Below are 26,058 nucleotides of genomic sequence, written 5' to 3'. Positions count from 1 at the left end.
ATGAGAATATGATCTTTGAAAAATATTAACATATAATTTGTACGAGCTTGCAAGAGCCTGTTAAACATACCTGCATTATGAGCTCCTCCCCAAGATACTATTTGAAATCCACCTGGATTCATGGCGCTTTATATTGTGATTCTTTGATGATCTCATTAACTTTAGTCCCAAGAAGACTGCTGTGTCACATCCAGGCCAATGGCTTTATGAAGAAAAGAAGCCAAGTGAAACAGATCTGCTCTGCAATGATGGTCCACTTATTCACGAAAACGTACGCAAAGGAGTTAGCGACTTCTGCAGCTGGGCTACTAAGTTTGTAAGTTACTGGTAATACTTACAAGTCGAGCTCAGAGTTGCTTTTGTTAAAAAACAGTGTTTGGATATAATCTAAGTCAAATAGGCAAAGTCGTAAAGGAATGTTTTGACTCTCCCACTGTTTAAAATAGAATGTTTTTTGTAGGTGAAATTTCTGGAAAGTTTGCAAGCTTACAGCCAATGTTTGAATGTTTATTGTTTATATGTACATTGCTGTTGTTTCATATATATTTTTTTTAATTTTTTAGTTTTTTATTATTATTTTTTTAATTAGCTTTTTATTTTGGAATTGTTTTAGATTTACAGAAAAGTTTCAAAAACAGTAAGAAGTGTCCCATATAGCTCATACTCAGTTCCTCCTATTAATAACATCTCTCATGTTAATAATTAGTTTGGTACACTTTAAAAAATTAATGTGCCATTATCAATACATTTTTTAAAATTTTATTTATTTTTTTATACAGTAAGTTCTTATTAGTCATCCATTTTATACACATCAGTGTACACATGTCAATCCCAATCGCCCAATTCATCACACCACCACCCCCACCCCCCTGCCACTTTCCCCCCTTGGTGTCCATACGTTTGTTCTCTACATCTGTGTCTAAATTTCTGCCCTGCAAACCAGTTCATCTGTACCATTTTTCTAGGTTCCACATATATGCGTTAATATATGATATTTGTTTTTCTGACTTACTTCACTCTGTATGACAGTCTCTAGATCCATCCATGTCTCTACAAATGACCCAATTTCGTTCCTTTTTATGGCTGAGTAATATTCCATTGTATATATGTACCACTTCTTCTTTATCCATTCGTCTGTCGATGGGCATTTAGGTTGCTTCCATGACCTGGCCATTGTAAATAGTGGTGCAATGAACATTGGGGTGCATGTGTCTTTTTCAGTTATGGTTTTCTCTGGGTGTATGCCCAGTAGTGGGATTGCTGGGTCATATGGTAATTCTATTTTTAGTTTTTTAAGGAACCTCCATACTGTTCTCCATAGTGGCTGTATCAATTTACATTCCCACCAACAGTGCAAGAGGGTTCCCTTTTCTCCACACCCTCTCCAGCATTTGTTGTTTGTAGATTTTCTGATGATGCCCATTCTAACTGGTGTGAGGTGATACCTAATTGTAGTTTTGATTTGCATTTCTATAATAATTAGCGATGTTGAGCAGCTTTTCATGTGCTTCTTAGCCATCTCTATGTCTTCTTTGGAGAAATGTCTACTTAGGTCTTCTGCCCATTTTTGGATTGGGTTGTTTGTTTTTTTAATATTGAGCTTCATGAGCTGTTTATATATTTTGGAGATTAATCCTTTGTCCATTGATTCGTTTGCAAATATTTTCCCCCATTTTGAGGGTTGTCTTTTCGTCTTGTTTATGGTTTCCTTTGCTGTGCAAAAACTTTTAAGTTTCATTAGGTCCCATTTGTTTATTTTTGTTCTTATTTCCATTTCTCTGGGAGGTGGATCAAAAAAGATCTTGCTGTGATTTATGTCAAAGAGTGTTCTTTCTATGTTTTCCTCTAAGAGTTTGATAGTGTCCGGTCTTACATTTAGGTCTCTAATCCATTTTGAGTTTATTTTTGTGTATGGTGTTACAGAGTGTTCTAATTTCATTCTTTTACATGTAGCTGTCCAGTTTTCCCAGCACCACTTACTGAAGAGACTGTCTTTTCTCCATTGTATATCCTTGCCTCCTTTGTCATAGATTAGTTGACCATAGGTGCATCGGTTTATCTCTGGGCTTTCTATCTTGTTCCATTGATCTGTGTTTCTGTTTTTGTGCCAGTACCATATTGTCTTGATTACTGTAGCTTTGTAGTATAGTCTGAAGTCAGGGAGTCTGATTCCTCCAGCTCCGTATTTTTCCCTCGAGACTGCTTTGGCTATTCGGGGTCTTTTGTGTCTCCATACAAATTTTAAGATTTTTTGTACTAGTTCCATAAAAAATGCCATTGGTAATTTGATAGGGATTGCATTGAATCTGTAGATTGCTTTGGGTAGTACAGTCATTTTCACAATATTGATTCTTCCAATCCAAGAACATGGTGTATCTCTCCATCTGTTGGTATCATCTTTAATTTCTTTTATCAGTGTCTTATAGTTTTCTGCATACAGGTCTTTTGTCTCCCTAGGTAGGTTTATTCCTAGGTATTTTATTCTTTTTGTGGCAATGGTAAATGGGAGAGTTTCCTTAATTTCTCTTTCAGATTTTTCATCATTATTGTATAGGAATGCAAGAGATTTCTGTGCATTAATTTTGTATCCTGCAACTTTACCAAATTCATTGATTAGCTCTAGTAGTTTTCTGGTGGCATCTTTAGGATTCTCTATGTATAGTATCATGTCATCTGCAAACAGTGACAGTTTTACCTCTTCTTTTCCAATTTGTATTCCTTTTATTTCTTTTTCTTCTCTGATTGCTGTGGCTAGGACTTCCAAAACTATGTTGAATAATAGTGGTGAGAGTGGACATCCTTGTCTTGTTCCTGATCTTAGAGGAAATGCTTTCAGTTTTTCACCATTGAGAATGATGTTTGCTGTGGGTTTGTCGTATATGGCCTTTATTATGTTGAGGTAATACCTCAACATAATTGAGGTAATACCTCTGCCCACTTTCTGGAGAGTTTTTATCATAAATGGGTGTTGAATTTTGTCAAAAGCTTTTTCTGCATCTATTGAGATGATCATATGGTTTTTATTCTTCAGTTTGATAATATGGTGTATCACATTGATTGATTTGCGCATATTGAAGAATCCTTGCATCCTTGGGGTAAATCCCGCTTGATCATGGTGTATGATCCTTTTAATGTGTTGTTGGATTCTGTTTGCTAGTATTTTGTTGAGGATTTTTGCATCTATATTCATGAGTGATATTGGTCTATAATTATCTTTTTTTGTAGTATCTTTGTCTGGTTTTGGTATTAGGGAGATGGTGGCCTCATAGAATGAGTTTGGGAGTGTTCCTTCCTCTGCAATTTTTTGGAAGAGTTTGAGAAGGATGGGTTTTAGCTCTTCTCTAAATTTTTGATAGAATTCACCTGTGAAGCCATCTGGTCCTGGACTTTTGTTTGTTGGAAGATTTTTAATCACAGTTTCAGTTTCATTCATTGTGATTGGTCTGTTCATATTTCTGTTTCTTCCTGGTTCAGTCTTGGAAGGTTATACCTTTCTAAGAATTTGTCCATTTCTTCCAGGTTGTCCATTTTATTGGCATAGAGTTGCTTGTAGTAGTCTCTTAGGATGCTTTGTATTTCTGCGGTGTCCATTGTAACTTCTCCTTTTTCATTTCTAATTTTATTGATTTGAGTCCTCTCCCTCTTTTTCTTGATGAGTCTGGCTAATGGTTTATCAATTTTGTTTATCTTCTCAAAGAACCAGCTTTTAGTTTTATTGATCTTTGCTATTGTTTCTTTGTTTCTATTTCATTTATTTCTGCTCTGATCTTTATGATTTGTTCCCTTCTACTAACTTTGGGTTTTGTTTGTTCTTCTTTCTCTAGTTCCTTTAGGTGTAAGGTTAGATTGTTTATTTGAGATTTTTCTTGTTTCTTGAGGTAAGCTTGTATAGCTATAAACCTCCCTCTTAGAACTGCCTTTGCTGCATCCCATAGGTTTTGGATCGTAATGTTTTCATTGTCATTTGTCTCTAGGTACTTTTTGATTTTCTCTTTGATTTCTTCAGTGATTTCTTGGTTATTTAGTAATGTACTGTTTAGCCTCCATGTGTTTGTGTTTTTTACGTTTTTTTCCCTGTAATTCATTTCTAATCTCATAGCGTTGTGGTCAGAAAAGATGCTTGATATGATTTCAGTTTTCTTAAATTTACCGAGGCTTGATTTGTGACCCAAGATGTGATCTATCCCAGAGAGTATTCCATGCGTACTTGAGAAGAAAGTGTAATCTGCTGTTTTTGGATGGAATGTCCTATAAATATCAATTAAATCTATCTGGTCTATTGTGTCATTTAAACCTTGTGTTTCCTTATTAATTTTCTGTTTGGATGATCTGTCCATTGGTGTAAGTGAGGTGTTAAAGTCCCCCACAATTATTGTGTTATGTCAATTTCCTCTTTTATAGCTGTTAGCAGTTGCCTTATGTATTGAGGTGCTCCTATGTTGGGTGCATATATATTTATAATTGTTATATCTTCTTCTTGGATTGATTCATTGATCATTATGTAGTGTCCTTCCTTGTCTCTTGTAACATTCTTTATTTTAAAGTCTATTTTATCTGATATGAGTATTGCCACTCCAACTTTCTTCTGATTTCCATTTGCATGGAATATCTTTTACCATCCCTTCACTTTCAGTCTCTATGTCCCTAGGTCTGAAGTGGGTCTCTTGTAGGCCACATATATATGGGTCTTGTTTTTGTATCCATTCAGCGAGCCTGTGTCTTTTGGTTGGAGCATTTAATCCATTCACGTTTAAGGTAATTATCGATATGTATGTTCTTATTACTATTTTCTTAATTGTTTTGGGTTTGTTTTTGTAGGTCCTTTTCTTTTCTTGTGCTTCTCACTTATAGAAGGTCCTTTAGCATTTGTTGTACAGCTGGTTTGGTGGTGCTGAATTCTCTTAGCTTTTGCTTGTCTGTAAAACTTTTGATTTCTCCATTGAATCTGAATGAGATCCTTGCTGGGTAGAGTAATCTTGGTTGTAGGTTCTTCCCTTTCATCACTTTAAATATGTCATGCCACTCCCTTCTGGCTTGTAGAGTTTCTGTCGTTTTTCCCTTGCTGCTTTCAATAGTTTTTCTTTGTCTTTAATTTTTGCCAATTTGATTATTATGTGTCTCGGCATGTTTCTCCTTGGGGTTATCCTGTATGGGACTCTCTGTGCTTCCTGGACTTGGGTGGCAATTTCCTTTCCCATGTTAGGGAAGTTTTCGACTATAATCTCTTCAAATATTTTCTTGGGTCCTTTCTCTCTCTCTTCTCCTTCTGGGACCCCTATCATGCAAATGTTTTTGGATTTAATGTTGTCCCAGAGGTGTTTTAGGCTGTCTTCATTTCTTTTCATTCTTTTTTCTTTATTCTGTTTTTTACCTCATTGATTCTGCTTGCTCTACTTTAAACCCCTGACTTGATTAAATGACCCCTGTCTATAAATTTCACTCCAACATCAGCTTCAGTTGCTAATGACCTCATTCTCTATATTCCCCTACTTATATATTCCAAAGTAGGATTGTGTTGAGCCTGTAGAGCAGGAAAAAATAATTTTCCTTTTATTCTTCTAAGTTCTCTCTGGGATCTCTATAACTAAAGACAGATTAACAAGAGAAAAACAAACAGAAGTTTATTAAGAAGTATACCTCATGTATACATGGGAGATACCCAGGGAAAAATGACTAACTCTCCTAGGTGGCTTAGAATTAAGGCTCAGATACCAACTTCCACCAAAGACAAAGAGAGAAAGGTGTGGGGAGTCAGTAATGAGGAGGTGACCAGGAAGAAATAGGAGAACAAGAGTATGGTTTATTATGCAGATTTAAGTGGTTGCCTTTTCCTTTGCTAAGAGTGTCTTATGATTTAAAGTCTTCCTTCTCTTCCTGGAATGGAGAGGGAGACAGCCTTACAAGTGGAGATTTTTTTTAATAAATATAAATTTCACTTAAAGGGTGACTTCTCCTCCGTTTCTAGATCGTCTCCTGCACTGTCTGCTGTTTCTCAAAATCATCAGCTCAAAATAAGCCTTAAGCCAGAGGCATATTTTGGGGTGCTATATTCTACTATCCTTCAAATCTAAGTTATCTTTCAGCCATATCATAGATCCACGGTCAGCCTACAGATTAGGGGCTCTTAATGTGCCCATCTGTACTCCTGCCAGCTATGGCTGGGGGAGGGGAGGCAGGTTTGTTCTGTGCACAAAACATGGCTGACTAAAAGGAGCCCATGGCTTCAGTAGGAGCCCCGAACAGGGCAGCTTCCCGTATAAGGGGCTGTGGGGAGAACACCCACTAACATTTCTAGACATGTCTGGAAAATACCTCTAAAGATGTTCCTACTATAAAGTGTTGGAGATGTTTGCTTTTGATCAAACAGACTGAATTTTCCTCAGCACCACTATCTCCCTCAGGAATCACTGCTTCTTGTAGGTCCTAAGTTGTCTCTTAATGCACTGACAAAGCTCTCCAGACCCCAAATACTTCTTGTCTCCTATAAACGGTGACTGAGCACTTTCTACCTCTCCTTTAAACTACCTCTCTCTTCTCCGGCCATGGTCGAATACCTCCTGTAGATTAAAGAAGGAAGAAGGAGCATTTCACCATTTGTCCTTGACTCATGCCCTGTGCTATTCTTCCAGGGGGGCCTGAACATTGATGAGGAGTTCATCCTGAAACAGTTTAACATTGACTATCAGAGCAAACCAAGCTATAATGTGCTCCATACAATGAGACCCAACCAGGTTCCTCTGGAGCTAAAGAAAAGGATTGGGCTAAATAAACTGCAGGAGCCACAGTTTTTCCAGAAACTACACTATGAGCAGAGACTTCAGAAACCACAGGTAACTGCAAAAAGGGAGAAGACTGAGAATCAAAGGAAATTAAATTGTATTAAAATATTAAATGTTCTTGACTTCTGGTACTTCAGAAGGCACTGACCTTTTTCAATAAAATTCTTGAAATTTTTTTGATGTTTAATATTTGTAAAAAATACAATAAATAAACAAACATTTGTTAAATGAATGAATATTTAATACATCTTAAAAAGTCAGTTATACAAACAAGGCAGGCCATTCAGCATTATTGTTAATATCTGAACAGTCATTATTTCTCTCTTTATGTGTTTTATATGTTGAGACAACCTCTTTGTGTGTTTTATATGTTGAAATCTATCTCTTTATGTGTTTTACATGTTGCAATTCTAATAGTCAGTAGAAATGTACATGAATGTTATTACTGCAAGAGTAAAATGCTGCAGTTAACAATTGTGAACACTGTGTATGTCCAAAGAATTCTTGAATTTTTATGGCGGTCTTTTCGACCACAGACCATCATTCTTGACCACATGCTTGCCTGATAATTAACAAATCGCTCAGTTCCCCAGCACCAATTTCCTGTGAAGACAGAACAAGGAAGCAGAGAGGAGAAAAAACAAACTATGTTCTAAAGGGAAGTACTATGGGCCCCTAAGTACTTTTCTACACAATGTGTTAGTGCAAATATATATACACAAGTCAAATTGTGCCAGTCCAACAACAGATTTACGTGCCTAATTGGGGGTTGGGAGTGGGGAGATTATAGAGTTAGTTTCTCTGGAAGTGAAGATAATAATTTCCCTCTGTCTTTTACACATAATCTTTGATACTATATTTCCAATATTTTTGACATACTAACTTTGTCTTTTCATAATTGAACATGATCAGCTGACCTATTTTTACATTCATGATGTTTTCCATCTTTGACTCTGTTGCATAAAGTTTATGAAAACTATGTATTCCATCACTAATTCAGCACTTTAAATCTTCCATTCTCCTCTCATCTTTCTAAAGGGTAAAATGCAGAATGATGCTGGACAGGCAAATTATATCCATGTGGTTCAGGCACGTGGGGCCTGAACCACTGCTTGTTCTGAATCTGGGCTGAATGAAATTGCTCAATTCTCTGTATTTACAAATAATTGCACAAATGCTGCTTTATAAAGCATGGTGGTTATTGCCAAAATCGAACTTTTGGCTGGCCGATGGAGGATCACTATGCAAAAGTTCAAATAGATTTCCACAGAGTATCATTTTCCTTCTGCCTGAAGGACTTCCTTTAATATGTCTAGTGTAGATCTGCTGGCAATGAATTCTTCCAGCTTTTCTATGTCTGAAGATATCCTTGTTCTTCCTTCATTTTTAAAGATATTTTTGTGGGTATAGAATTCTAGGTTCAAAGTTTTTTGTTTGTTTGTTTTTAGTCCTTTAAAAATGTTGCTCCACCGTCCTCTTGGCTGTGTTGTTTCTGATGAGAAATCTTATGTCATCCTTATCTTTGTTTTTCTGGACATGTTTTTTTCTTGGCTGCTTTTAATACTTTCTCTTTGTCACTGGTTTTGAGTAGTGTGATTATTATACACATTGGTGTATATGTCTTCATGTTTCTTGTGCCTGGAAAAGTTTGATCCTTTTGGGTCTTGCTTTTAAGAACTGTTGAGAAGGGTCAAAATAATGTTTAGTCTAGGGCTAACTCCCTACTACTGACGCGAGACCCTTCTGTGTATTCTACCCAGTATCCTGTGAATCTTTGAGTTTCCCAGGAGGGAAGAGGCCCTGGCCCTGTGTGCATGCAGGACACTGTTCTCTCTAATCCTTTTGGTTAGTTCTTTCCCAGACCTCAGGTGGTTTCCTCCCAAACATACGCAGATGGAGACCCTCTGCAAACTTCTGTAGTTCCCTCTCTGTGCAGCTCTTTCCTTTCTGTTACTCTGTGCTGCAAACTTTAGCTGCCTTGGTCTTCCTGGACTCTCAGTTCTGTCTTCTCAACTCAAAAAGTCCACTGGGTTCCTGCTGGGCTCCTCCTTCTGCTCTGTGGCCTGGGAACTCTCTGAAGACAGTGAACTGGGGCATTTGGGGGGCTTATATTTACTTTTTGCCTCTCAGGGATCACTGTCCTTTGCTATTTGATGTCAAGTGTCTTATAAACATATATATATATATTTATATATATCTATATTTCGTTTTTTGGTTGTTGCAGGTGGAAGGGTAAATCTGGTCCCTATTCCAGGGATGGAATCTCCATCTTTATTTTCTTATTCCACATACTCTCAGGCCTGTTATCCTCTGCTCTTTGATGTTCTTTAAAACTCTGAGCTTTTCGACTACCTTACCTTTGCTCACAGTATTCTCTCTGCCTGATGTGCCCCTCTTCTCATGTCTACACTCTTACATCTTCCTTTAGACACAGGTCAGATGCCAATTTTTCCGTGGAGTTTTCTCCAGGTCCTTTGGTTGACATTAATTTATTCTTACTTCTAATCTCTCACAGCAATTTGTGCCTCTATTGTAGCATATTTCTCTTTGCCCTATATATTCTTTCATCCATTTACTTATACATTAATTCAACAAACACTTCTGAGCATCTGTTACTATGTGCCAAAAAGCGCTGGGAGCAAATGAAGGACTGTTTCCTGCATTTAAGGAGCTTACGGTCTAGTGAGGTCAATGGATAAATGACTAACTATAATGAAATGATGTCATGGTTCATCCGGGTTGTAGGAAGAAGTAACCAGTTCCACCATGCATGGGCTGAGGGTGGTACAGTTAAGACTTCACAGACGAAATTATGTTTATACTGAATCTTGAAAGATCACCAGGTACCCAGCAACCTAACGTATTCCAGAGCTCAAGTTCTTTAGTGGAGCAGTATGTAGATTGCGTTCCTCTCCCTTCCTTTCTTTTTTCCTCTCTTTCCTCTCTTACCCTCCTTCCTTTAATTCAGTGGTTCTCAGCCAGGGCAATTTTGTCCCCCTTCCCACCCCCGCACCCCACCAGGGATATTTGGCCACGTTGGAGATGACATTTTTGGTTGTCACAATTTGGAGACGCTACTGGCATCTAGTGGGTGGAGACCAGGAATGCTGCTTAACGTCTTACAATGCACAGGACAGCACCTCCGCCCCCCACCTCCAACGAAGAATTATCCAGCTCAAAATGTCAATAACGCTGAAGTTAAGAAACCTTAGGCACCTGTTGTGTCCTAAGTGTTGTTCTAGATGCCAGGGGGATGTAGCAGGGAACAAGCTCAGAAGCTTACATTTTAGAAGGTGAGAGGTGAGACAACACTCAGAAAAATGTACAGCATATCAAGTGGCGATAAGTGCTGTTCAGAAAAATGAGGCAGGGAATGAAGGCAAGCAGTGTTGTGAGGGGTTACCGTTTTTGAATTGGGTGGTCAGGGAAGATACAACTGAAAAGATGACCTGAAATAGGTAGGAGAGTGAGCCATGTGGGTGTCTTGGGGATGAGCATTATGGAGAGGGAACAGTGAGTGCAAAGGCCCTGAGGCAGCAGTGTGATAGGTGCTCTAGAAATAGCAAGGAGGTCAGTCTGCTTGGAATGGAGGGATCATAATGCTGAATCCAGCTCTGAGAAGGGATTTCCCTCCCCTCTGCTCTGTCCCATCATCTCTGCTTCAGGCAGGTGTTTCTGACTTGACTCTAGAATGGCCACACGTTCCACCTCATAGTTTAGATATGAGTGAGAAGAGGGAGGAGCAGGGTCTTTGTGTTTCATGTTTCTTTGTCCTACACAAGCGTCAGACCTCCTTTCATGATGAGACAATGAGCGGGTACTGCATCACAGCATCAGGCTGTGAACCAACAGATGCACTCCTGAGGAATGGGAGAAAGAAAGGAAAGACATCTCTTCCTCCCCCTCTTTCTCTCTTCCAATTAAAGAGGCAAGAGGAACTTCCCTGGTGGTCCAGTGGTTGAGACTCCACGCTCCCAATGCAGGGGGCCCGGGTTCAATCCCTGGTCAGGGAACTAGATCCCGTATGCTGCAACTAAGAGTTTGCATACTGCAACTAAAAAGATCCCGCATGCCACAACTGCAGATCCCACACACAGCGGCAACTCAGACGTGGTGCAGCCAAATAAATAAATAAATACATAAATATTTTTTAAAACTTAAAAAAATAAAGAGGCAAGAGACTGGTGTTGAATAGCATTTGGATCAAAAGTAGTGTACCATTTACAAAGCTGAGTACAGAGCTGGGCTCAGAGAGAGGCTGATAACTTATTATTTTGGTTGACTGAGTATTGTTGAAGGTCATTACCCTTCACTGAAATATGTGATTCTTACATGAGTTCTAGCTGCTTTACATAATTCTCTCCTTTAGTCTTCCCAACAACCCTATGGCGTAGATACTATTATCTCTATTTTACAAATGAAGAATTTAACTAACTTGTCCATGGACTCATAGCTACTAAGTGGGGAAGGCTGGATTTGAGCCCAGGTTTGTCTAAATCCAAAAGCCATGCTTAACTACCACATTATTTTCTCAGTCATGAACTTTTCCTGTTACCTTTGTAAATCAAAGCACACTGAAGCTTCATAAAATACTTTGGCAAGGAATAACCATAAATTAAAAATAAATGATACTGCTTTCATAAGCTAAATCTTAGGTTTATTGAAATGACAAACCAAACAAACTAATGAAATTGGGAATTATGTTATTTCTACAGAATCCTTATAAACCAAAGTGGGTAAAGATGAGGTACGGAGCATGGTATCTGAACACCAAGTTGTGGAAAAAGCAAAGAGCCGATGAACCTTTGGTTGACCCCAAGGTCTTACGTAAAGCTCAAGATGAGAATGTTAAAAAGGAGCTATGGGAACAGGTATGTGTATATGCTGAGACTTGATCATCTGAGATGAAGGTTGTCAGTGCAAATGCCACTTCATACTGAAGTCAATTCACAAGATGTGGGTGCAATCGTGTGCTGCTAGGGGACACTATGATGACATGGCTGTCTTGCTGGAAACACATGACTTTTGACTATTCTTGATTGAGTTCATTTGGAAGGTGAAATGGTCTTAAAGAACTGAATTACAATGATATAAACTTCTACATCCCAAATTTTAAATTCCAATAAATAAAAAGAAAAACCAAATGAATGCATGAATACGCCTAAGATGTTGGGACTGGACCAAATCTTTTTTGATTATCATGCCCTTTGGAGTTAAGATCTAAAATTTGTGGATATATATTGAGTAGGAAAACACTCCCGTTTCTTCCTCTACCGCTCTCAGTTCTGGTCAGCAAATGTGTCGGGGGTTTTTCCGCACACGAAGCAATTCTCTAATTCCCTGACACCAGCTGGATGTCCTACAATTTTACTCAATTCTGATATCACCTACCTGGAGAGAGCATCAGATCCCACAGGTTAAGGGCTCAGTCCCACAGAACTGCCCCCACTGCAAATGCCAGTCTCAAGTCCAGGTTGTCACCTGTGCTTCTGGCTAACTGGCTATAAATCAAAGGTTCACACGACGCCCTCCTTGAGTTTGATCATCTGCTAGAACAGCTCACAGAACTCAGGAAAACAGTTTACTTACAATCTAGTACGATTACCAGTTTATTATAAAGAGGTACAGGAGCAGCCAGATGGAGGAGATGCATAGGGTAAGGTATGTGGGGAGGGGCTTGGAGCTTCCTTGCCTTCTCCAGGTACCTTTACATGTTCACCGACCTGGAAGCTCTCCAAACCCCCTCCTTTGGGTTTGTATAGAGGCTTCATTACATTGGTGTAATTGATTACATCATTGGCCATTAGTGATTAATTCAACCTGCAGCTCCTCCCCCCTCCCTGGAGTTGGGGAGGTGGAGCTGAAAGTGCCAACCCTCTAATCACGTGGTTGGTTTCCCTGGCAACCAGCCCCCATCTAGTAGCTATCTAGGGGCTTTCCAAAAAACACTTCATTAAGATAAACTCCAATGTGATTGAAAGGGGCTTGTTATGAATAAGGAAAGACTCTCACCATTGTGGCTCTCATCACTTAGGAAATTCCAAGGTTTTTAAGGCCTCTGTGCCAGGAATGGGAAGAAGACCAAATATCTGTTATTATAAATCACAGTATCACAATTATTAATCTCAAATAGATTAGATTCCGGACATCCTAGGTCAATAATGATCTAATTGATAAAATGTGTTGCTTATCCTTGATACAAGGGTAAGAAAAAGAACAGAGAAAGGAGAGAAAGTTGGATATCTTTTGAAAGCCTTTGTATTCATCAACTTCTGAACGTTATTTACACACATATTCCTAAATGAGAAGGAAGTCGTTTAAAATGACATACTTGATAAACGGCTAAGTGCTTTTAATTAGGACAAATATGAAATCAAGCTTCTGACAGCTGACCAGTTTTTTAAAGTGTGGACCCTCTTTTAGGAGGAGTTACTCGCAGACCTTCATGGAACAGTTGCCTTTAAGGATTTCGTTCTGAGCAGGGGCTACAGGATGCCGAGTGTGAGTAAAGGGTTGGAAAGACCTCGGAAAGACCTGCTGAGGGGCTCACAGTTGTTGATGGGAAGGGGTCAGCACCCTGACAAAATCAAAATACTTCTTCTACAGGGACACACCAGGACTCAGCCCTGGGAGAAGGGGTGTGCTTTCCCCAGACAGGGGCCCACAGATGGGATTTGGCGTTCTGCTCTTTTCATTCTGCCTGTTTGGCTCCTGCTGTCAGAGGTGCTATCTCCCTGCTGACTCACCTTCCTTGGGTTTGGCCTTAACGGGGCCAAAGTGAAAGGGATCCACGTGCAGGGCGTGAGCCTGCGACTAAAACAATGAATTCTCCAGGAAGTGTCAAGTCTCCTTCACGTCTACTTCTAAGGAGCCGGGCTGGGGTCAGGACAAAGTGGAGCTGGGAGTCACAGGACTATTTTGTGCCATCTGCGGGGTACATGAGGATGCAGACTAGGGCAAAAGGTCACTTCCCAGGCAGCCCTGCAGCCTCTTCTGTCTTTTTCCCACTTTGTCTTTCCCTCTCCCTGAGCTTGTGCTGCTGGCGCCCCCGCCTCCCACGTGGAGGGTTCCCCCGGGAGGCCACAGATAACAGGAGTGGGGTGGGAGGCTGGCAGAGCGGACCGCTTAGCAGGAGGCCCTGCAGCCTGGAGATCTGTCCCCAGACCAGCCCTGCCACTGTGGCAGGAAGCCAGCTGGGCCTGGGGCCCAAGTCGTGGCTGATAAGTTCTGTGTTTGTCCAGCGTCCCCTGCGCTCACGGCCCATGGAGTCCTTAGGCGGACATGCAGCCAAGATGGTAGAAGTCCCTGGAACTAGGATACTGGATTTCTTTTTTTCCAAGAGCGATAGAACTAGCAACAGCTTACACTTACTGGCAAATAGATATATTGACCAATCTCAGATCCAGACTTGTTCAAAGTTAAATCAGGCGATGTGAAGGGAAAGTCGAGAGTATGATAATAGACTAATGGGCTAGAGATTCCATTATAAAACTAGGATGAAATCTCTCCAATAGCTTTGAGCATCAATAATGGGCCTACATATTTTATACTCTTAGATATAAGTATATATCTTATATATAAGATACTTAGATATAAGTAAGATATAGTTAATATACTTACACACATTTTTGTACTTATGTATTTATGTAACTGCCTCATCTGCATATATGGCCTACATAAGTATATTTTATATATTTATATGTATAATAGATAAAATATGCTTATATATTTTATATAACATAATTGTATATATGATTATATATTTATATAATACACACAAAATTATACTTAAGCATAAATATAATTATGTGATATATATGTGTATATACAGACACACACATATACACACACACACACACACACACACATATATATTCTTCTTGCCAAGGAGATATATGTATATACATATATATATCCCTATTTGCTCTTGACATTATAGTGACTCATAGTTTTTTCTTTAGTGGCAAAAGAGGATTTTTTATTCAGTTTGATTTGTCCCCTGTTGGTTTAATCCATTCCGTTGCTGAACATTTAGTTCAATTTTGGGCAGAAGGAAACATGCCTGACTCACTGGTTACTCTTTTAGCTGCATCAACTAAAGCGAGGTGATGCCCCTGGCTATGGCTGAGTCCCCTGAGAACACCTGTCACTCAAAACCCTGGAATATTTTCTCCCTTTATTCTTACATCCTATATCCCCTATTTTATCAATAGGATTTCAACTAAAAGAGAGGGGGGAATCTATAATGGTAAATTATCTATCTATCTATATATAAAATCATTACTTATTTAAATTTATATGTGAGCATTCATTCTTTTTACTCCCTTAAATGTCTATGTACACCTTGTATACATACATGTTTATGTATGTTACATGAGCATACATACTTATATACACATTACAGTATCTGCTGCTGGATTAACTGCTCTGTGCATCACCTACAGCTTCATTCCCTCGGCTACACAGAAGTCCCAGGCCTTTAATAGCAGAGATGAGCAGCACAAGGCTGTACTGAGCTGGGCTGGGCTGGACTTGGTCACAGAAAAAGCGTGAATTATATCTAGATATTTCTGATGGTGTGCAACTACCTTCCAAAGTCCACCACCTCGCATGGTCTAATCATCGACATCAGATTTTGGGTCCTATCAGGATATACATCAGAGTGTGAGATTGTGAATTCGGGTATGGTAGTGGTTGTGACTAGACTGTACAATTTTCATTTGACAATTTAAAGGAGTTTCCCTCATCTTTTTTTTTTTTTTTTTTAGTTCCTTGAGAAGATGTATATGAGGAAGGAATGTAAATGTGAGTGTAACAAGACTTCTGTAAAATAACTCAAGCATGGAAGAATCTTGGGAAGATGATTAGACAGATTTCATTTACTATATACTTGGCTATTTCTCTCTCTTTAAACATTAAACAAAATTTATGATGAATGTCCCACCATAGCTGTACAATTTTGACTTGGTAACATCCATAAAATTTATAACTAATACTTGCAAACATTTCAGAATAGTCTTCTGCTTCAGTTAATCAATATTTTATATATTTTATCAACCGTGAGATCAATTTCATATTTGGTATTCTAACATTTTGGTAGCATTGTCAATATTACATAGTTATATCAACTATTTGTAAAAATAAATAAAACCATAAAAAAGCAGAATTGCTCTATTTCATTTTCCCAGAGTATTATTTTCCCTGGTTTTGAGTGAATAGCTCCTTTACTCTTTCTTTACAATATAATTTTCTTTCATTTTGAATTAAGCTTACGGAGGGTTTTTTGGCATGTTAATCTTGATAATAAATGTGTACCTATAATATAAGGTCATGGGTCATAAAGTTTAATGGAAACTCAAGATGGCATATTTTTACATTAAATTTTTAAAAATTATTTTATTTAACATGTTAATGCTCATGTTAGGAAAATTAGAAAATATAGACTAACAAAAAGAACGTAGAAAATACAAATACTTCCTATAGAGTCAGCAGTAACCACTCTTTACTCATTGGAATGCATCCTTCCAGATCTTTCCCTCTGAAATACACTCTGGATAATTTAATCAAAAGGAATTTATTAAAAGGATATTGGATCCCAAAGTTTTATCAATTATAGTATTTGTCTTCAAATACAGAATCTCTGGGTGATGGATGACCTTTCACCCTCTGGGTCTGTCATGATCCCATTTCAATAATCTGTAGGCTGTAAGTGAGTCTTTACTATACACTCTATGCATCTGGACACATTAGGGTGATGGAGTACATGACAGAAGCAATGAACCCATAGTGTCAGCCCATTGCTGTGAAATGAGTTTCAGTGTTGAGTGGGATACCATGGTGGTGAATAAGCATGCAGGAAGTGTAGGAATGTTGGTGTGGGCAGAAGTTTGTTAAACAGGAAAGCAAATCCAATTGCAGAATAGGTTGCTATTCTAGTCAGGCCACTTTCCTCAGACTCCCTTGGTGTTTCAACTTGTCATACATGCCCGCGTGGTAGCCCATGGGAGCCCCAAAGCCTGTGAGCCCAGAGGAGGCATCCAGTTCTACCAGGCAAGCTGGGGCAGGATTCTGACATTCAAGTGCTGAGCCAAGATGGTGTTGGAGGTGGTCTGGAGAGAATTAATTTCTTTCCCTGGACACATTGTTCCTGGCTTTGTTACATTCAAGCCTAATTCATATCAGGGACTCAAGTTTGGTTTTAATTACTGGACAATTATTCCACAGAAGCAATAGCTAGGTCAGCATTCGTGAGGGGAAATCCAAGTTGCTGAGCCCACGTGGCGCCTGCATTTCTGCCTCCATGCCCACTTTGCTCATGAGATCACTGGGCAACATTGGAACTTCTGGAGAAAGAAGCGGGCTGGCATGCAGAGGATAGGTCAAACTTTTCACCTGATTATTGAGCGCTTCCTCTGCAGTGGAGGTCTTTTGGTGGGTATTCACAAAGAACCAAATACTCTCATACTCTGGATCCATTCTGAGCGATCCCCTGTATACCTCTTCTCCCAAATCTCTTTGTCACTATCCCTGCATTCTTGATCCTTCCAAGTCTCTGGCTACTAAGCTAAGCCATCAGCTGCTGACCATTAGTTGGTGACATGCACCTCAGCCCATTTCTCCTTTCAGACAAAGTGGTCAACAGGATGAAATGCTTACATTTCTGTCTACTGGAAAATTCCCCTTCTCGGCTGTTCTTCAGGGCCACCCTTGAGTTGAGCTACAGTGCCGTGGCAGTCCACTTGTGGCTGCTGCCGTCATATAGTGGAGGTTGTCTGTTTTGTCACCTGGACTTAGAGAACGTCCCCAGGTCAGATGTGTAGGCTGAGGAAGATGGCAGTGTGGTAGGAGTGGGCACACCATGCAATTTGTTCTGTCTTCAATTCCTGCTCAAGCCCAGTCCTAAATAGAAAACTTTCACTCGATTACGAGAAGCAAAATAATTTGGTAATTACATGTGTGGACTTTGGAGCCGGAGGGCCTGGATTCAAACCAAGCTCTGCTACTTATTAGCTATATGACTATGGGGCAAGTTGCTTGTCCTCTCTCTGCTTCAGTTTTCTCATCTAAAGTAGGGATAGCAGCAATAATAACAGTACTATCTCCCAGAATTGTGGTGGGGATTAAAGGGAATGTTACCGGTAAAGTGCTTAGAACACAGCCTGGCACTGTGCACACACACTAAATGTTAGCCGACTTTATGGCTTAGTGGATCAGGTGACCTTGGGTGACGATGGGCACCAGTCGCTTGGTTACCTAAGGTCTCATGATCAGGCTACCGTATTAACTGGTGCCAAGCAACAAATGGAGACTGGTTTCTCTAAAGGTGAACGGTTACATGCCACAGAGCTCCTGGCTCAGCTGCAAAGCCCTGGGGGCCTGTGCTCTGATTCGCCTTTCTGGACATGCCAGAGCTCCATTCAGCAGCTCTCTGTGCCACAGGTGCTTCGAGCATGCTGGATTCATTGGATCAGAGGGCAGAGATTTCTGGACCAGCTGAAAGCCTTCTCTTGCTTCAGGCTGCCCTCAAAGCCGGCAACCTCTCAGATTACTAAAGAAATGAGCTGAAACAGCACATCTAAATCTGGCCTCCAAAATCCAAAGAGAAGTGCAAGTAGCACATCATTATGTATTATTTCCAACACCCAGATATAATAGATGTAAATAACCTCAAGAGCATAGATACTAACTAACAAAAAGGTGTTAAAAACCAGGAAGAGATGAGGTTTTGAGTTTTGTTACCTTTGGTTTTAATATAATTTATTTTAATTGTAAGTCTATTTAAGTCTTAATAATGACTGTGTTTACCAACCAACTTGCTAAATTCCTGAAAATTTAACAGTTGGCTTTTGTGAGCTAGGATAAACTGCCTCTAGCACATGGGTAGCATTCAAGGCAGTGAGGGATGTTAGGGGTGAAGAATAAAGAGAGTTGGCTACCCCAGCCTCCTGCCAGCCTATTTCCACAAAGGTCGTTACAGAGTCTTCGCGCAAAGTGGGAAAATCCTCACCACAGAGGGAGAAGGGAGAATTTCTCTGACAAGGAAGGCTGCAGCAGTTTGGGTCTGCCAGGGAGCAAATGGCAAGATGGCATTAGATGTTCGAGAGGTTTACTGGGGTGGGAGTAGCAGAACATACGGAGAGCCTTTAGATTCTGATGCACGTGTGATCCCTGTGGAAGGACAGAGGGAAGAAAAGAAGATTTGGTCTTGAACTGCAGCACAGTTCAAATGAAGGTTTGGCCGGGCCAATGGGGAGACCTCAAGTCAAGGTCGCCAAGAGGAGGAATCTCACATTTTGCTAAAATGGGCCTGCCTTGGCACTTCTGCACACTCTGTCATTGGCTGGGAGCAGCCCAAGGGAGTATGGCCTCAGTGAGAGGGCGAAAGGTCCAGAGGGGTAGCAGCTGGGTCCATCAGTCATTTGTGCTCCTTGCAACAGGAGATCTGAGCAGCATAGTTTCATAGGGTTGGGAGTTTAGGGAACTTGAAGCCATCTGAACTTTCCCATATGTTCACAGTTCAGCATTCAGGGTCTCGCTCTTTCCCAATCTATACTCTGTCTTCACCTATGAGATCTTACAAAGCAGTGAATTCAAATGATATTTTAATTCAGCAAATTAAAGGATCATTTTTTTTTTTCTTTTTCTTTCTCAGTTCAATAGCTGCAAGACATGAGATTACTTTAGACAATCCCAAGGACTTCCTAATTTGGGAGGTTTGTGTTTGTTTAAAAAAAGGTCCACAAATTATTTGATACACCTGTCTTCAAAAGGCAGTGTCTAACCCCTTTTCCCTCGAATGTGGGCTGTACCTAGACTTGATTTTAAGGAACAGAATGTGGAAGAAGTGATGAGGTGTCATTCTGAAACTAAATCATGAAAGACATTGTGGCTTCCTCCGTGTTCTCACTGGAATCATCTGGGAGAGACTAGCTGCTGTGTTGTGAGGACACTCAAGCTGTCTATGGAAAGGCTCACATGGCAAGGAACTGAAGCCTTCTGCAAATAGCCATGTGAAAAGCCGTCTTGGAAGTGGATCCTTCAGCCCCCATTAAGCCTTCAGATGAGATTGCAACCACTGCTGACATCCTGACTGCAACCATATGAGAGATCCTGAGCCAGAACCCCTAAGAGAAGATGCTTCTGAATTCCTAACCCATAAAAATGACTCTAATGTTTGTTGTTTTAAACCATTAAATTTACTGATTATTTGTTATGCAGCAGTAGATAACTAATAGATTTTTGTGCCTGGAAGTGGGATGCTATAACAAGAATGTAAAATGTGAAAGGGAGCAGGATTGAGAAGTGGGTTGAAACTGGAAGAACTTTGAAGAAACTGTTGGCAGAAGTCTCATAGACTGTGAAGAGACTGTGGGTGAAGGCTTGCAGGAAAATGAGGTAAATGCAATTGGAAATCGGGAGAAGTGGTCTCCTTGTCATGTAGTAGCAGGAAGTTTATCCATACTGTCACCTGAAGTAACATGGAAAGTAGAAAAACTACCTATTGAACTGGTGATGTAACTAAGGAGATTTTTATACAGAGTGTTGAAGGTACCTCCTGGTTTCTTGCTGCTTATAGTAAAATGCAAGAGGAGATCGATAAGCCAAAAGGACAGTTTAATCAAAAGCAACCAGGACTTGATGGTTTTGTAAACTCCTAGCCTCTCAGATGACAAATGATGTTTAAATTAAGAAATGATTTGTAGCAAAGATCAAATCCAAAAGGACATGCCAGGAAAACATGGTCTAAAGATGAATCCAAGGATGTAATTGTTAAATCCCTTGTTAAGACCTCAGAAAGTTCAAAGATGACGCTTCAGAGTACATTCAGGCGGACAAAACTTCTACTGAAATTTTTAAAGTGTGCCTCACCGTTTTAGTCAAACAATAGAGCGTCTAAGAAACTGGAGGATGTTGTTCTTCAGCATATTCTCAAGGTAGAGAAGGGCTTATCTTCAAGATACATGTGGGGAATTCCCTGGCGGTCCAGTGGTTAGGACTCTGTACTTCCACTGCCCGGGGCCCAGGTTCGATCCCTGGCTGGGGAGCTAAGATCCCGTAAGCTGTGGCCCCAAATAAAAGAGATTTGTGGTTTTGGCTCTTGAATAATGATGTGGACCACCTAAGGTTCACAGGAGACCTGCAAAGTTTTTTGAAGAACTATAATGCAATAAACACTGCCAGCTTGGACTAAAATGGGGGTTGTCTAGAAAGGGGCTAAGTGTATTTTGCATATGAGAGCAAACTGTTACTGAAGTGAATGTAGGTCAGAATTCTTTCTCAACCTCCCCCTCCAAATTCATGCCTGCACCACTCCTGCACCAACAGGCCAGCAGAGCTGCTGCAGATTATTCTCAGTTCTGGCACCTCCCTAATAGCCGTTATATCGCCCATCATTCATCATGTTATCTTCTTTGATTACTCGTTAATAGTGTGTTTCCCTCACTAGAGTATAAGCTCATGAGGGCAGGGAATGTATAGGTTTTTCCTAGTGTCCTGCAGAGCGCCTAGAGTCCTACATAGTTGGGGCTCAAACTATGCATTTATTGAATGAGTGGATGAATATCAGGAATGGTGAAGCACCAAAACATAAGAGGTAAATTTCCTGAAAAAAATTTTTTTTAGAATTGACAGTTATCTTCTTGGGAGAGAGTGAGGTAGACTAGAAAAGGACATACCTAAGCAAAACTATGATGAGGGCAAAGTTTGAGGTGACCATTATGCCCTGTTTCTTGTCTTCTTCCTCTTTTCAGTATTACTCTTTAACTGCTTCCCGATCCCACCCACCTACCCAACCATGGCACTGTAAGTATTGGTAACTGTTAAAATGTGTCAAAAAGAAAGTTGATGTGTCGCCAATACCTTAGAGTGGATTTGCTTGATATTTTAAAATCTAGAGGGAGAACGAACCAAAGGAATGAATTTCTAAAGGAAGAATTTCCTACAGTGGGCTCCTGCCTCGGAGGGGTGGCGAGGGAAGCCGGGCTTCTCCAGTCCTCCACACCTGAATGTACAGTGCCACCTGCTCTGCTCGCATAGAAAGTAGGTTCTATGTTTTTGCTCATGCTGCAGGAAAAAAATGGGCTAAGTCATAAAAAAATACAATAGACCCAAATCACTTCTTACATGGTCAAGGTCACCAATAAAAAAAAAATTAAAACAAGGTATCAATTTTTGTCTATCAAATTGGCAAAGATTTTTTTAAAGACAAAACTAATATTGGCAAAAATACTAAGAAAAAGGTGCATATATTCAACTTGTGAAAGTGGGAAAAGATACAGACTTTTTGAAGGGCAATTTGGCTATCCAAAGCCTTAAAAAAAAAACAAAACAGAATAAATAAGCAACTTTGTGTGTGTGTGTGTGTACATATGTACATATGTATATAGCCTTTGACACAACAATTCAATTTCTGGGAATTTTGAGTGAGTAGAGGCCAGGGAGCTGCTAAACATCCCATAATGCACAGGCAGCCCCTCACAACAAAGAATAATCCTGTCTAAAATATCAATAGTGCTGAGGTTGAAAAAGTCGGTCCTATAGCATGTGATCCAAGAGAAGGCAAGGAGGAAGCACAATGCCTTTTATAACCTAGTCTTGGAAATCACACATCACCACTTCTGCCATATTCTATTCATTAGAAGTAAGTGGCTAAGTACAGCACACCTTCAAGAAGAGGAGAACTGAACTCCTCCAAATTTCCTTCGAAGGGAAGAATATCAAATAATTTGTGGCCATAGTATAAGACCAGCGCAGTCTGTCTTTCAGCCACAAATTATTTATGTTGCTCTCATATGCAAAATACACTTATCCCCTTTCTAGACAACCCCCATTTTAGTCCAAGCTGGCAGTGTTTATTGCACTATAGTTCTTCAAAAAACTTTACAGGTCTCCGGTGAATCTTAGATGGTCCACATCATTATTCAAGAGCCAAACCCACAAATCTCTCTCTCTCTTTTTTTTTTGGCCGCACTGTGCAACTTGCGAGATATTAGTTTACCTTTTAGTCACCAATATGTATTTAAGATTTAATTACATTGCTGTGTGTAGATCAAGTTCATTGTCGTAACTACTTCATAGCATTTCATCGGCATCCACCATATTTTACTTATTATTTGCCCACAATGGGCAGCCAGGTGGCCTTGAACTTTCGGTTATCCCAAATAACACTATGTGCCCCCTTACAGTCTTGTGCAATCTCTTGGCCATACATGTTCAGGAGTGGGATTGCTGGGTCATGGGGTACACGCATACTTAATTTCACAAAATTCTTCCAGATTGTTCTCCAGATTGTTTGTACTGGTTTACTCTCCCATCAGCAGCATTGCATCTTTCTAATATTTGCCTTTCTGGTAGATGTAAAATGGTGTAACATCCTTGTTTTAATTTGCATTTATCTAACTACCAGTGAATTTGAGCATTTTTGCATCTTTTGCTAGTCATTTATTCAACTAAAAATTACCCTGAGTGCCTATTATGTTCCAGGCACTGGGGAGAAGCATCCCTTGTTCATTTTATACTGGATCTCGTGTCAGGTTTTGTTTTTTTTTTTTTTGGATCAGTTTGTATGAGTTCATCCTATATCTACATATTAGTGCCTTGTCAGTTTTAACAACACGAAAATCTGCTCCCCATCTGGATCTACCTGCTAACTTTGTCTATAGCAGCCTCACTGATGAGATAGCCTTATTTTGATGAAGTCAAGAAATCTTTTGGCCTCTTACATTATGCAATATCACAATGAGAGTCTCTTGGATTTTGTTCTATTAGTAGTAGTTTGACCATTTACATTCAGGACTTTATTCTATCCGGAGTCCACCGTTTTATGTGGTACAAAGTAGTAATCTAACTTTATTCTTCTCTACATAGTGAACTTGTTCTCCTGACATAGATTTGCCTTTGCTCTAAAGGTTTCATCATTCAGCGTAAGAGATCTCAGCCTGGAGTCTATTCTGGAACTAAGATGAGTCAGAGGTTTGCAAACAGTTGCACTTAGAAAATGTCCCTATGAAATATGAAACTGGGCAGCTCCAATGTGACGGCTTTGCAGAAGGCTTGACTTGTGGTTAACATTACGTGGAGTAGCAGGAGCCAGAGGCTTGACAGCAACAGACAGGTGCTAGTGGTGAGTACATTTCCCTAATGAGGTGAGGGCTTGCAGAGAGAGGAATTACAAACCAAGAGCAAGGCTGAAATTCACCGTAAATGTTGGAATACTACCAGAGGGATACGCTGGTATCACACATCCAGATTTGCACACTCACTTCTAAAATGTATGCTTTGAAATTTGGACATGGTTTAAAAGCATTAGAATTCAATGCAGCTAGAGTTTCAAGCAGGAGTCCTGGGAGGTCAGAACACTGGGTTCAAATCCCAGCTTGGTCACTCACCAGCTGTACGACCTTGGGCAGATTACTCCTCTCAGGAATTTAACATGAGATAATCCTCATAAAGCACTTAGCTTAGGGCCAGTATATATTAGGTATTCAATGAACAAAGACAATAAAAAGGCCTATTACATAACAAACTCTGTATTCTGGGGAATACAAAGAATAAACAAACTCTGGCCCTCAAGGGATTTATGATCTAATATGGGGATGAGATAAACTACAACAATAATTATACCATAAGAGAAAACCTTGTATTTTGCTCTAACAGAGTTACAGTATGTAATCAGAGTTCAAAGAAAAGAATGGCATATCAGTTTGAGCGCTGGGGGCTAAGAGTGGGATTGGGGGCTGGGGAAAAGTTCATGGAAGGAAGTGGCTTTTGGGAAACGTCTAAACCAATGAGAGAAGGCTCCCGCGGGAGAGACCCCCATTTGGCTGGAGTTCAGGTAAACGATAAGAGAAAGGCCTGGAGAGGTTGTTGGGTTGTGTCAGGGAGACCTTGAAGGCTAAAATGGGGTTGGATTTAGTCTGGTAGACAGAGGAGATGCCCTACCCCGGGCTGTGCTTTAGGAGGATTAAATCAGGAGTGGTTGCAGAGTGGATCACAGCCAGAGGGGAGGGAGGTGTGGGAGGATGGTAAGGTCTGGACAGGTGAGGTGGGGTGTGAATGTTGGCGCGGGTACTGGGAAAGGCAGAAAGGGAGCAATGCAACCGGCCTGTGATGGAAGGACCCACAGGACTTCCCAAGGCAACTTCTTCCCCCAGCGGCCATTTCCTTCCTACCGGCTCTGCTTTCCTTAAAAGCTCACCCGGATTTCCTTTCTCCCACTCAGCTGATAGCTAACCTCACTCACGGGGCCCCTGTGTATCTCAAAATGTTTCTTTTGTGCCTTCTTTTCTTTTTCCACGCCTGTTTCCTTCTCTTCTTTCCTCCGAGGCCATCCCTCCCACTGGTGTTCTTGACCCACCACTTCCTCCTTCCCGCGGAATCCCCGTCCAGGATTTCCCGTCCTCCTCACATCTTTCTCCAGGTCTCGGCTGGCTCTCTCCTGCCCACAAACTGAACAAACGTGCCCACGTGTCTCTCGGTCTGAAAGAGCTTCCCTTAGGCCTTGTTCTCAGGCGACACTTCGATTCCTCTCCTACCCTTTGCCTCCAAGTTTCTCTGGAGAGGGCTGCCTCCACGTCGGCCTTCTTCACAGCCTTCACCACGTTCACTGCTCAGCCTTCCAAAGCGAGCTCCCACCCCCCAAACACTGCAGAGTCACCAAGGACCTCTTACAGGCCGAATGCAACCACTTTTTCTCAGCCCTCTATCCACGAATCTCTGCTGAGCGACACCCTCACTGCCCCCAGCCCCTCCAGCTTCTCCCACTGCTTTCTGTACCTGACTCTGCAAACAAGGCTCGAGCCCGGGGCACGTTGGAACGATTTGTTTTACCTGAGGAGCCATTTTAGTAATCATTCCAGCTGTGGTCTTAGCAGTTGGATGTGGGAGCGTGTAGGTCAAGGAAAAGGCTCACCCTGCAGATACAAACATGGGAACCGTTAGCTTGAAGTTGGTGTGTAAAGCCATCAGATCAGCAGAGGAGTGAATTTAGAAAGAAATGTGTATAATTCTTAGTTCCCAGGTTGTTGTTGTTGTTTTGTGAGGATCAAATTAAATGCATACCTTAAACACCTGGCACACCGACAGCACTTAACAAAGACGGTTGCAATTTTTTATTAATAACCCATCCGGAGGCGCTCGCGTCTGCACGACGTCCAGCCCCGTCAGGAGGTCGCGCACCCTCAGCAACGACTGGAGGCGGTTAAGGTGATTGGCATTTACAGATGGATGGATCTCAGTCCAATCGTTTCCTTCTACAGGCGGGGAGGCGGAGGCTTGGGGA

General features: G+C 40.6%; 2 protein-coding genes and 1 long non-coding RNA gene across 5 annotated transcripts in view; 2 read left to right on the top strand and 1 right to left on the bottom strand.

Annotated features, from left to right (window-relative positions):
- Positions 1-17,428, top strand: part of FAM47E (family with sequence similarity 47 member E) — a 30,549-nt gene extending 13,121 nt beyond the window's left edge. The window contains exons 4-8 of one of the 2 annotated variants that reach the window (XM_082389398.1): positions 166-316; positions 6,630-6,830; positions 11,495-11,650; positions 13,203-13,280; positions 15,548-17,428. In XM_082389398.1, the coding sequence (XP_082245524.1) occupies positions 166-316; positions 6,630-6,830; positions 11,495-11,650; positions 13,203-13,280; positions 15,548-15,613 (652 nt within the window). In that variant the 3' untranslated portion in view covers positions 15,614-17,428. The remainder of the gene's footprint in view (positions 1-165; positions 317-6,629; positions 6,831-11,494; positions 11,651-13,202; positions 13,281-15,547) is intronic. The other variant, XM_082389399.1, reaches the window with a different exon arrangement.
- Positions 1-25,928, bottom strand: part of LOC309627477 — a 38,347-nt gene extending 12,419 nt beyond the window's left edge. For both annotated transcript variants that reach the window (XR_014243749.1, XR_014243750.1), the window contains exons 1-2: positions 25,839-25,928; positions 25,608-25,690 (exon numbers count right to left, since the gene is read on the bottom strand). This is a non-coding gene — a long non-coding RNA (uncharacterized lncRNA). The remainder of the gene's footprint in view (positions 1-25,607; positions 25,691-25,838) is intronic.
- Positions 1-26,058, top strand: part of SHROOM3 (shroom family member 3) — a 533,396-nt gene that overhangs the window by 75,447 nt on the left and 431,891 nt on the right. The window lies entirely within an intron of this gene.

The sequence above is a fragment of the Balaenoptera borealis genome (genome assembly GCF_965194805.1).
Source record: "Balaenoptera borealis genome assembly, chromosome: 4".
In the NCBI taxonomy this organism is placed as follows: Eukaryota; Metazoa; Chordata; class Mammalia; order Artiodactyla; family Balaenopteridae; genus Balaenoptera; species Balaenoptera borealis.
This window is presented reverse-complemented; position numbering and strand designations above follow the sequence as displayed.